We start from the raw sequence: 13,721 nt of genomic DNA on the forward strand, positions 1-13,721 counted from the left end.
TACGCTTTTCCTATTTCCTCAAGTCGTAAAACAAAACAAAAAAGACTAGGGTTAAATACAGTCCCGAGAAAAACACCCTCTGGAAAGAAGAAGAGAGGAACCGACCCCTGAACGGGAAAAGATTGCCTTCTCTTCTGAGAACGAAACCAGGAACTGCGGCTGCGCGCGAAGTATTGTGCAGGCGGAGGAAGGCCACGCGAAGGCCTTAAAAGAAGGGGGGGGGGCGTGTTTCACGGAAGAGTAGGATTGCTCGGCGTTAAGAAGAGCGGCGGGTTAGGACTAGGATACTCGCAGGCGTGGGTGAACGCTAGGAGAAAGAGTGAGCTCGGCAACCTTTATCCACCTTCCCGGGTATCGATACCCCGCATTGCCCGAAAAAAATCTGTAACTAAAACGCCCAGAGAGAACGTTAATATGGAAAGAGGGGCGACGTTGACAACTACCGCTGCTTGAGCTGTTGGGCCAATAAGCGAGCTCGCTGATGGGGCCACGTGAGGGAAGTTTATGTGGAAAGACGGTTGGGAAACCAAGGAAACGGTTAGCGGGAGTGCAGCGGGGAGAGGGCGGGGCCGAGCGCGCGCGGCAGGTGAGGGGCTTTGTGTGAGAGTGTAGACTTGGCTTTCTTGCTTCCCTTCGCGCGTCGTCCCGCCGCTCAGTTTCTTGTCAGGACGTATCAACCTTTCCCTTTTTCTTAGGTGCCTAATACCTAACAACTGGCTTCCTCCTGAGCCTCTGTTTTTTCTGAAGTGAATGACCGACTTTTGAGCGTAGATCTTCGTTTCGGATATGTGTGTGGTGAGTCCAAGGTAAATAGGAAGGCGAGTGAAAGCGGGGAGGGAGGTGGAGTCCTGGGTTGTACAGAGCGCTGAAACCCCAAAGGCCAACGAAGGGGGTGGTTTAATCTGCATATGTTTGCTTTCATGACTATTTTAATGTCTTAATTGTTAATTGCTTGTATGCCGCCCAAAGCCACGTTCAGTATGTTTACATTTGCTCAGAGATCTTTCTTTTAGTCTTGGCTTTTAAACGTCACGGGTTAAAGAGTGGGTGGTGGATGGGTGGCAGTCTTTAGCCCTCAATCAAATTTTTATTTTTTATATTCTTTATACATATCAAAGCGTGAATGGTGTGGCATCTGGGTATCGTACATTTCAGTACACGTAAACATAGTCTTATTACTCCTAAATATTACATTTTATTTCCATTATTTTATATTATTTATACATGCCTTTCATTATCGCCCTTCATTTCTAAACCTTCATTCTGTCCTTTTATATATCTTAACATATTAATATATAATTACTATCATTCCCCTCTATTTTCTATCCCCATTTTAACTTTTCTCCCCCCTCATATCGCCATAATATTCAAAGATATGTTTTTCACCTATTTTGTTATTCATATTTCCTTAATTAAATCAAAATTTCATCCTTCATTATTCCATTATTCAATATCTCCATCTACAGTGTGTGTGTGTGTGTGTGTGTGTGTGTGTGTGTGTATGTATGTATGTATGTATGTATGTATGTATGTATGCAGGTCTTGGCGTATTCGGGTCTTTTCCTGTGTAAGATTGACAGTATCTTGGCGACGTTTTGACAAGGTCACACTCGTCATCTTCAGGCTGGTGCCTTTGGCTTTGTGCTTGTGCGAGCAAAGCATGATCGGAGCTGCTGTTTTTCTATAAATATAGGTGTGTGTGTTTGTGTGGAATGTTGGCTTTGTTACTTTAAACGGATTGGTTGGCTGTGTTATCACATCTTGATTGGTTGATGGAATTGATGTTTGGTGAGGGTGATTAGTGATGGTGTCCTGTGTTGTTCTGGGTCCTGTGTTGGTTTTTGTGGCTGGGACTTGTTTATTGACTAGAGCCAGTTTCCAGATGTCTGGTAGGCGGGAGATATCGTCATGTTTATTCATGTTGTGGGTGTGTTTCTCTATTTTGATAGCTTCCATAATTATTCTCTTGTTGAAGTGTTCAGTTTTGGAGATTAATTTGGAAAAGGGAGGAAGTTTTTCCTTTTTTTCTTACTGCAGAAATGTTCTGCAACATACATAGGACAAACGAATAGGAGAATAAATGCACGCATCACAGAACACAAGAGCACAAGAACGCAGTAAGAAAAAAGGAAAAAGCTTCCTCCCTTTTCCAGCACCTTAAAGCTACAGGACACGAAATTAATTTTGAAGGAACCAAATTAATCTCCAAAACGGAACACTTTAACAAGAGAATAATTATGGAAGCTATCGAAATAGAGAAACACACGCACAACATGAATAAACGTGATACCTCCCGCCTGGTTTCCAGACATCTGGAAACCAGCTTTAGTCAACAAATGAGCCCCACTCACCACCCAGGACGTTGCAACACAAAACAACAATGGGGACACAGCCAGCACCAATCTACCAATCATGATACAGCCACACAGCCAATCAATCCACTTACTGAAATAACGCCAGCACTCCACACCCACCCACCAAGATTTATAGAAAGACGGCAGCTCCGATCACACTTTAAGCCGAAAACACCAGCCTGAGGATGGAAAATCTCAATCTTACACGGGAAAAGACCCGAATACAACAAGACCATTATACCTACACCCGTGAAAATCTACGAGTGTGTGTCTGTGTGTCTGTGTGTTTCTGTGTCTGTGTGTATGTATGTATGTGTATACATACACCCATCCACACACACACACTCACCCATTGTTTAATTCTAACATTTCACTGCTATTCATATTTTTATACATATTTAGTACAATCATTCAAAGTCTGATTTTCTTGGGTTGGCTTTTAAATGCCATGGGTTAAAGAGTGGGTGGTGTATGGGCGGCATTCTTACATATACATAACGATAACTGCAGGTAGGGGGTAAGAAACAATGATATCTGAGCATCTTATCTCAGGCTGTGGTGCTGGCAAATATACATTTTGTGCATGGTGGGCATGGGTATTTGTTATTGGTAGAAAAAGGATTTTGCTGGAAAAGCTTGATTAGTTCTCTACTAAACGCAATGGTAGGTTATATAAAAATCATATAAGTTCTAAAATAGGCACAATATTAAAATGTATAATAAATGAGAAATATATTTTGCACAATTTTTGCATAAATAGTGCAAACGATATTGTTACAAAATAATATATTTTGCAATATGTTGTTATTGCAAAATATAATGCCGTATGGTGGAATTTTTCTTTGGGAAATTTGGTGACCCCATGTAGTCTCTGCCATTTGATAGGAATAGCTTTTAATATAGATTTTCTATGTTGCTGAATTGCCTGGGAACCTCAAAGGTGCTTTTTCAAAAGACAGCTGCACTGTTTTTTTTTCTTGAAGATGTTGTTTTGCTTTCATCCCAAAGCTTAATGACTTGAAGAATGAGTTGAAGCTTCTTGGATGAGAAGTAAAATGTATTTTTCTTTCTCAGGGAAAAAATAGTCCAGTTGCCTTTTGAAAAATACTTTTGAGAAAACTATGACATGGATGTCTGAGAATCTCCACAGACAATTGCCTTGGAAAGTCTATTATTGGTATTAGCCTCAACAGTTCCTTAAAATGTCTAAATAATGTGGAGCAGCTGTTAGAAGATAAGATGATTCTGTCTGCAAGGTCAAGTGGATTCAAAGCAAAAGCAAAATAAATGGATGTTAGGAAAGAGGAGAGGAATTAAACTCAGATACTAATTCTTCCATAATCTTGTCAACATCATCTAATTGGCGGCCTGTTGCTTTGAAAATGTATATTTACTAACAGTTTTTACATTTCTAGCTGATGAATAGAAATTAAGACTTAATATTTCTAATTTAAAAACAGAATAGCTCCAAAACGCATTGTTAAAATAAGCACAATAATTTTTTAGTACATTTGATGGTCACAGTTGCAGGCATGCATGCCACTTGCACAAATGCACTTTCGTGTGCTCATCCTGTGGTATTATTAATAATAATATTGGTATTCTCTGATGCTACAGTTTCTCTGGATGTTGTTTCTAATCACTTGGCTTAATCCCTTTTATCCTTATTTTTTGTTTTCAGAAAACCTGAATATTTACACATAGTTCTCACTTTTATTACAGCTAGAAGACTTCCTTCCTACCATAAGTTTCTTTCTTATTCATAAAATATTTTTATTCATGATCGTATTAGAAATAAACATTTTTGGTTGTAACATTCAATTTCTATTTTAGGATGGTTCTGATAAAAGAAACATAGCCAATATAAAAGAAAAATGATTTATCATCTCTTTATTACTGCTTCCAAATCTTGGTTCTGTCTCTGTCCAACTATGTACTAATAGTTGGTAGTATAGTGATTGATAAAGATTTAAATATCTTTGGTAGCAATTCAGTTATAAACAATAGCAGAATGTTATGAAGAGCAAAAAGTCTAAATAGTATCTTATATAAAGACGATAATTAGATATCAAAAAAGGAGAATATTTGTAGCTCAGGGTTGAAATGAGGGGTCCTTGGTGCTCTTTGATCTTGCTTGTTTTCTTCTAGACGTTTTCATTACCCTAACTAGTAACATCATCAATGCTAATAAGGAGAACTGTTTTGCTGTCAGTTTATATTGTGGTGATTTGTCTGTCTGTGGGTGTGGGTGTGGGTGTGGATACCAAAGAATCTCTAAGACCAGCCCCACCCACACTGATAGCACTGATGATGTTACCTTGCAGAAATGTCTGCAAGAAAACATGCAAGCTCAGAGAGCACCAATAAAGACCCTCATGATAATTAGATTTTTATCCTAACATTTTACTTTTATTTATTTATATATATATATATATATATATATATATATATATATATATATATATATATATATATATATATATATATATATATATATATATATAAAAACTCAAAGTGGTGAACATATCTAATACTGCTGCCTTCTATTTTCTCTACAACTACCCCAGTGAAGTTTTTGGGCTGAAAAATATGTTCAAAGGCCTAGAATTCGGTCTTAGATTTCTAGGCCACTTCTTGTAATAGTTATAGGCCACTTCTTGTAATAGTTAAGGAATATAGTTTGGTTAGATTTCAGATTTCTGTTTAAAGTTTTCTTTCTTTCTTTATATTATATTATATTATATTATATTATATTATATTATATTATATTATATATATATATATATATATATATAGATAGATAGATAGATAGATAGATAGATAGATAGATAGATATAGATATAGATATAGATATAGATATAGATATAGATATAGATTAGATATAGATATAGATATAGATATAGATATATAAAATTCCTTAATGAATAATAAACATTTTCTTTTTGACAACTTTATAAACTAAAGGAATAAAATGTCATATATTTGCTTTTATAGTAACATATATGAATACCTTGTACTTTTATTGGGCAAAGCAGTATCTTTAAAAGATAAATGAGAATATTACATCTTTTAGAAAGAAATAGTCCACTTAAAGAAATAGAATCAGCTTTAAAGAAGTTGTTTTTTGATGGTTAATAAGCTAGGAACACTTGAGTATTTGCTTTATTGTCTGCTTCCAAATATTTAATTTTTCATTTAAGTATAAAATGAATTAACAGAAGAAAATGCATGTGTATATCACAGTATTGATAATACTTCAAATTAAGAAACATAGTCATAATATTCTAAAATTATACTTTAAAAACTGCAAAAAGAAAATAATTGATTGGTTAAACATAGAAATTCTAAAACTGAGCTGCAAGTTTCAAAGGATTGCTGTTCTGCCTTTAAAATATGTATATTTATGGTAATATCGAATCTATTCTTTGAGTGATCTAAGAAACTAGTTACTAAGTCTATATTTGTAATCACCCAAAATGAATAGTTACTGGATGTTTTTTTTTTTTAACTTTTCAGGCTAAATTTCTAAAAATGATCCATTATACAAAAACTAAATATAGAAAAACTCTCTGTAGAATAACAGAATTGGAAGGTCATCTAGTCCAACCCATCGTTGAGCATTTCTATGCATTTAGAAGTCACTTTTCCATATATCATTTTAGTTTGTCCTTTGAAATGATTACTTTTCAAAAAATATAATATTTAGGACAGTAGTTTTGTAAAACATCTTTTATATATGTATACCTATTCATTAAATTATTGTATTTAAAGACAAAGAGTCACAACCTATTCAATGTTTGTAGGATTTCCTAAAGAAAATTGTGAGTAGATTCTGTAATCTATTTTGCATTTATTTCAGCTGTCTATCCATTGAGATTATCTGTAGTTTAATCCATTCTGCAAGGTAGAATGTATATTGGCTTCTGCAGGAACATAGCATTGGAAGCCAAGTCCTCTTTACAGTCTGGGTTTTGATCTTGAAAGAAAAAATAGGCATAATAGGGCTATGGTTTTGATAAATTTTAATTGGTTAGATTATGTGTAGCTGTTAACAAAAATTTTATATTTTTTCTTTTTGTAGCTCTGGATCATAGCTCAGTACATAACTGAAAATGATTGATTCTGTTAAAGTAAGGAGACAGTGCAGTATGGATTTTTATGCTCATTATGAGCAGCTCTGTGCTTTAGAAGGCTCTGCCCCTTTAACATCTGTGAAAGCCAAAAAACTTTATAATATTCTTGATATTAATGCGGATCGTATTAAAGCTGCTGATTGGATACCTCTACTACGTGCAGTCAGACATAACAAGACTTTAACTTTTATTGCAATAAAGAGCTGTCACCATCAGGGTCCTGGGGACTCAGGTAATTAGCCTTTCAAAATGCTATTATATTCTTAAAACTTGAAAAAATGTCAGTTTTTATCACAAATGTGGAATGTAAAATGGTTTTCTTAGCTTTGGTAAACAATGTTAAAATATATTAAGCATTGTCTTGTTTTGTTAAAAAAACAATTGAGCTTAAGAATGTGGTTGTTTCTTTTGTTTTTAATTTTCTAATTGCATTTCTTTTATAACTGCATCATTTCCCTACTCAACATTTCAGCTGGAATTTGTTCTTAGTTTTTATGTTATCTAAAGAGGGAGAACAATGTCTTTTTGACTTCTACTTAATTTGAAATGTCTTTATTATTATCTAATACAGAGGAAATCCGATTTAATTATAAAGTTAACAAGTAGCACATAGTTAACATAGTATATGAATAGTTTGTCTCCTGACACATGTGTTTACTAATACTAAAGCTGTTTTTGTATCTATTTATTAATTTTCTGTTTACTGATATTTAAGCTATTTTTGTTTGTTAGGTCTTGAAAAACAGGGAACAGGTATAAGAAGAAGAATTCCAGCAATTCGATCCAAAGACTTAACTGGACAATTGTCTAAAGCTATCAAAGGTTGTCTGATGGTATCAAAGGCCCTGGGAAAGCTAGAACTACATGGGTTGCTTTTGAGGGAAAAGGACTTAATATTATTGACAAAAGTAAGATTATTAAATTGCAACATATTTTTGATTTCAAGATGTACTTGCTTTAAAAGATTATTAATATTCTTTTTTTTAAAGGGGTTGGCTAATACATCATCTTTGGAGAGACTATCTTTAGCCCACTCACCAATAGGTGATGGAGGTTTAGAAAGTAAGTATTGCTTTTTCTAAAGAAAAATATATGTCTGAAAAATATATTCTCAAAATAGCACAGTTTGGGGTAAATCCCATATATTTGTTAAGTGTCTATTTATTTGTTCATTTTACATGGCCACCTGCTAGCAAGACAACTCTGTTAACTGTTAAAAAACTGTAAGATGTATATTTAATTTAATACTTTGTTTTAATCTTGTTTTATTTCATTGGCAGAATAAGGCCTTTTACATATTTTTTTGGTAACATTTCACATGATCTGTTGATAGTTAATTAAAATATTATATTGGTTGAAATAGTAAATACTGAGATATACAATAAACTAATATGTAAGGAATAAATGTTTCTTTGACAGCATCTTGCTAGTGGCTGATGCTAACTTAATTTCTCTATAATATTTGATGCTATCAGGTGCTATCCCCTTGCATGTTTAGAGATATTAAGGGAACAGGGTTATCATATGTAGAAAATCTATTGGTGCTGTTAAAAATTCACCAATTTCATCATTCTCTTCCTCTTGTGGCAGTAAATTTTCTATTCATAACTAAGTTGTCTGTGATTTGAACCATATGCTTGAGATCAATTTTGCCTAGGTAAACATGAGAGTGATCAGTTGATTTTTGTCTTGATTGTAAACTCTCCTATTTATTTATAAGCTTAATTTTAGTAACAGATTTGCCACCAATATTTGCCATATACTGCTAAATACTATTTCTTTAAGGGATGGAGAAATATTATTTTATAGGGAATAAAAAAGACATGATTGATGTAGAAGAGATACTTTAATTTCCCCATTTTTCATGATATGCATGTTGTCTGGCATATGTGGTTCATTTAAATTGGATTCATTTTTTATATGCAAGAACAAAAGTTGCTGTACAATAGGGTTTTAAAATTCCAGTTTACTATATGATGTGAAATATATGTAGCTAAGTCTGAGATGATAAGTGTAAGCCAAATATAATGTTTTTATGTAGAAGTACTTTCTTCCCACTTGTACCACCACCCATCCTGCCAGACTAGACGTTAAAGGCATGGGTGGAGATACTGGAGGAGGGAGCTTCTGTCTTCCAGTGATAGAAGAATGTTCCATCAGCAAACATGAACTATTAGAGCCTTTAAATGAAGTACTGTCATTTTACTTTTAAAAACTACATTTAAGATGAATAATGGAGTTTGTTTGTTTTCAGTAATTTGTCAGAGTGTGAAGAATTCGGCTTGCATCAAATCTATAGATTTTACAGGATGCAGTTTAACCTGGCGAGGAACAGAACACATGGCCAGCATCCTGAAAGTAAAAAAAAAAAAACTTTGTATAAAACTTACTTAAAGTTTGATTACAGGTAGTCCATGACTTACAACCACAATTAGGACTAGAATTTACATGGTAAGTCAGTGTGGTTGTAAAGTGAGTCATCATATGATGACTCAGTTTTACAACCATTTGTATTGTAAATCAAATCACTGAGTTTTTTAAGTGAATAATGAGATCATTAAGTGAATCTAACTTCCCCAATTGACTTTCCTTATTGGAAGACGGCTAGGAAGGTTACAAATTGTGATCGTGTGACCACAAGACTGCAACCATTATAAATGTGAACTAATTGCCAAGCCTCTGAATGGCAAGTACCTATTGAGTGCGTGGTATAATGTTGTAACTTTAAGAAAAGTCTTAAATCACTTGTGAGGGCAACGTAATTTTGAATTGTTGTTAAAAGAATGGTTGTAAGTCAAGGAACACCTCTACTATTTGAGTGATCTATTTCTACTTGTTTTCAATTTGTGAAGATAACACTAATAATTTCTCTGTCTAAGATGTTCATGGGTTGTAGTTTTTTCAAATTGTTTAAAAAAATGTAGTTTACTACTTAACAGTTCTTTTTTTCTGCAGCTCATAAGTTTGAATGTATTGTAACCTCCCTAGAAAGCCTTTGAACTGGTTAGAAATTTTTAAACAGCAGTAAATCTGGGCCTAATATGGAGTCTGTTTCCATTCCAAGCAGTTGTTGAAACAATTCTTAAATTTTCAGATTTGTTTATTTGCTTGCTTGCTTGTCTTGTCCTGTACTCTCTTCTTTTCTGTGCCATATGTTCATAGATGTTTTAGCTTGTTTGTAGATATGTTGAATTTTGTTCTATCTGCATGCTTCTTAAATTTCAGAAGATTTCCCCATCGTCTCTTTCCGACCACACTTATCCATTTTAGTCATTTTGAATGATAGTTATAATGAGATAGATCCAAAACAGTCCCAAAAATATGGAGGATACTGGGTTGGAAAGAGATGGTTAAAGTATTTAGAATTGCAACATTTATTTTTGGACAACAAAACATTTTTTAAATAAATAGTATTTATGAAGGTTATAAAATATTTATGCTGGCAATATAGTCTTACGCTGCAGTCTTTTTTGTCAATGAGTCTATTAGCCAAATTATACTACTTCTGAGGATGTGGTATAGGATTGCATAGTTTATGAATGTACTTATAAGCACTCATCTATCTTTCTCAAGTTCATAATGGGATAAAATTCATATAAGATAAACTGTATTTCAGAGGAAATAATTTGAAATAAAATACTTTATGTCTGTTTTTAATAACTTATTTTCATTTCCATTTTTATTTTTCCTAAAAAGCTAATTAACTTCTAACTTACCTTTTCAATAGCTATGTTTATTATGGTCTTTTACAGCACCAGGCAATGAAAAGACACGGTGAAGCTTGGGCTGAAAGTCTCCGCTATAGGAGACCTGATTTTGATTGTATGGCTGGCTTGAGGCGCATCACTCTCAACTGCAATGCGCTTATTGGTGATCGAGGTGCTGCTGTTTTAGCTGATTGCCTTGCCGAAGATCTGTGGCTAAAAGGTATGTTTTGCAGATTTAGTTCTGAATGTGTTTATTTTTCTATTTTACTGATCAGTAATTCAATTTTTAAAATGTCAAACTGCTGTTTTTCCAAGTTATTTAAAGATCTAATACTATTCTTTTAATATAGTTCAAGTTTATTATACACTTTTTAATGACATGTTCTAGCTCTCAGATTTATGTGGACTGCTTTTTAAAATGTATCTTAACACAATTACTATCTTTTCTAATTTTTATTTTTTTAAGACTGTATGTAAAAACTGAATTCTAAAGGGTTTATCCTCACCTGCAAGTAACATGTTATGTGTGTAAGATTGTAAGTCCAAAGAATTTTGCTTCTGAGGTGGGTTATGCACATACGTATGGATTTATGTACTGTTACAACAAGACGTGAATGGAAAGTAATGTCTTGAGTGTTACAAGTTGCCAACTGATGGCACTATTGATATGCTTGAAGCTCTGATGTGTGTTTTTAGCATCTGTTCTTACACTACACTTGGTGAAATTGCTGTGAGGAAAAGTTGTGCTTCTATTGTTCGTGAAATGGAAACATATAGTGAGTTCTTGTCAGTGCTTTAACCTATGCACCATCATAAAATCCATGTGGAGATCAATACTGACCATTCTGGCTTGTATCATTATAAAGAGTGCATTATCAATCTTAAGAGAGCCTTAAATAAAATTAATCAGGAAATTATTATCAAACAATGCTAAGTGAAAGTCATATGCAACCATAAAACTGACAAATTATCGATGTGATGGAGACTGCAGATTATAGTATTAAAGTAATTTATTTTTTCTTTGAATTGTAATTGTGTTGATAGATGATGGCAGAAATAATCTATTTGTTTTATAGACATTGGTGCTTAAATATTCATAGAACATGTGGTGTATTAATGTCAGCTCTCTATTATTCAAGCACTTGATTTGCAGCAATGTGGAATTAGCAGTGAAGGGGCAAAATCACTTTTGGATTCATTTAAAACTAACAGAACATTGGTGGTTCTGGACATCAGAAAAAATCCATTAGTAGGTATGTCTGCTTCTATTTCTTTTTTCTGAAGGTTTAAAATGATTAAAATTGAAATTCCGTTTTATCTGGAATTTATAACGCACACAGCATTTTCTTTATTATAAAATAATGTTGTTCGGGATGTGCAAATCATTCCATGCATAAACAGTTTCATACACAGTTGGTTTTGGGTAGTCTGGCACACATAGAAAATTGTTCTACACCATTTATTCTCAGAATATACTAAAACTTGTTCTGAAGAGGAGTGATTAGATAAGGGGGAAAGAAGGAAAAAGTCAAGTGAGGATTTCCTTGGCAGTTTCATATATAGACATTCCCAGTGGCAGCAGGAAAAGACGGAATTGAAATAATGGGGGATAGGCAGATTTATGAGATATACAGTAACCTCACTTCCACATTGGTAATGGTGAAGGTAGGGGAACTGAAGAAGAAGATGGCTTGGAAAGAGAAGGTACTGAGAATATGGGGTTGGGGGGGAAAGGAACAATGCACAGATTGTGTGGAGAAGGAAGAGGGAGAAATGCATTCTACACTTACTGCACTCACACTATTGAGTTCCTCCTAGCTTTTAGTTTGCCTGGTTCTGCCAAGCTACAGTTATTTTAGAACTTTCAGAATATAATGGTTTCTTTCAGGTTCAGAACAAAGATTTTTATTTTCGTATACTCTTATTTTTATTTTTTACACTTTCCTTCAATTTCAGAGTAATAAAAATCAGGGCTTAGTTTATAACTTTCCTTTTGAAAAGCAACACCAGAAGATTACTTCAAATATGCCTAGAAAAAAATATTGCCAAAAAAAGCCCAAAATTTAGTAGAGGATTTAAAATTTAAACATGTTGAAGAAGTGTAATTACTACTTTTAACGACAACCCATTCTCATTAGGCTTTCAAATCTTTTCTCCCAAGGTACTTTCTTATGGATTTCTGTTGCTAGTTTCTGTAGAGCTGTACTGTATAGTGTTTCAGACGTAAATGCAAAATGCAGTATTGCTTTTTAGTGCCTGTCTGCAATGCATAAATTCACCAGAATCATTTCCTGAGGTCACTTGGCTACAGCGCAATTCTGGGAGAAGATAACATTTGATTTGAGGAATTGCAGTCAACATTATATGTTTATAACCCTCATATGCTGCACAGCTATCTAGAGAAAGATATGAAGAGCCCACATCTGACTTGTCTGTCATAATAAATTTATGCTATGTGTTTTCTGGCAGCAAGAATTGATTGTCATCATAATTGGTTGTGAAAAATTGGTTCAAAACCAGTATGTGGGTTAACCTCTTTTCTTTAGATAGCAAGAACAGCATTGAACTCAAGTATATGCATGATATTCTACCTACTGTAAAAAAAAAGTAGGAAATAAACATTTAATAATGAGAGTAGAATAAACAAACATTACCTTAACGAACCCTGGAATTTTCTTCAATACTAAACTACTGAGGGCAGTAAATAAGGCTTATCTTTTCTTGCACTGTTGTTTAAAAAGTAGTTTCTTTTGAAATTTAAGCATTAATATATTACATTTTGAATCTAAACTATATATAAGAATTAACTAATTATGTATGAATAGTTCTCTCACAATAATACAGGTAATCCTTGACATACGACTGGTCACTTAGTGACTGATGTTACAACAGATCCTGAATAGCTATTTATAAGGTTTAAAAGCTTTAAAAGTTATGGCTTCTGCAATGCCCCATGATCGCATGAAGAAAATTTGTCCTTACCACTTAGGGATGCTGCAATGGCCCCTTCACCTATTGTATCTCTCCCTCATCCTGCCCTGCTAAGTTCTTGTAGGCCTTTTGCCTGCTTCCCGCTCTACTGAGTCTCACAACCTCCTCCACCTTCTTGCCACCAATTGTTCACTTACCTTTTGTAGAGCTCTGGTACTTGTGTGGAGGAAGGAAAACAGGCCACTTTGTCCCTAAGTATGCCTAGGCCATGTGGCTTTGTCCCAGAAGTGGGCACCATTTTTGGAGAAGCTGCAATGAATTGTAGCTTCTCTAAAAGTTGTGCCCATTTGGCGGTGGCGGTGGAGTGGGGATCATAAAGCGAGGTGTTCATGTAGGTGCTTCACTTAACAACCATCCATGACTTGCAACCATAGTGAGTAAGCTCTGTTCTGGTTGTAATTTAGTTGTAACTAAGAGCAGAAAGTATATGATGCAAGCATTAACTTTTTATTATTCTATCTTTGTAGATCATGCTTTAATGAAGAAAATAATTGAAAAGGTTCTCATGAATGCCAATGGCACTAACTTGGAGGTAT

The 13,721-nt window shown here is 34.2% G+C and overlaps 1 protein-coding gene across 12 annotated transcripts in view; it reads left to right on the forward strand.

Moving 5' to 3' along the window:
• Nucleotides 1-216: 216 nt before the first annotated feature.
• Nucleotides 217-13,721, forward strand: part of CEP78 (centrosomal protein 78) — a 33,618-nt gene continuing 20,113 nt past the window's right edge. For 2 of the 12 annotated variants that reach the window (XM_032212799.1, XM_032212800.1), the window contains exons 1-9: nt 593-806; nt 4,036-4,097; nt 6,436-6,719; nt 7,220-7,395; nt 7,477-7,549; nt 8,742-8,845; nt 10,240-10,414; nt 11,334-11,447; nt 13,653-13,717. In XM_032212799.1, coding sequence (XP_032068690.1) covers nt 6,467-6,719; nt 7,220-7,395; nt 7,477-7,549; nt 8,742-8,845; nt 10,240-10,414; nt 11,334-11,447; nt 13,653-13,717 — 960 coding nt within the window. In that variant the 5' untranslated portion in view covers nt 593-806; nt 4,036-4,097; nt 6,436-6,466. The other 10 variants (XM_032212802.1, XM_032212798.1, XM_032212792.1 and 7 more) reach the window with 9 other exon arrangements.

This window comes from Thamnophis elegans, chromosome 3 (assembly GCF_009769535.1).
Source record: "Thamnophis elegans isolate rThaEle1 chromosome 3, rThaEle1.pri, whole genome shotgun sequence".
NCBI lineage: Eukaryota > Metazoa > Chordata > Lepidosauria > Squamata > Colubridae > Thamnophis > Thamnophis elegans.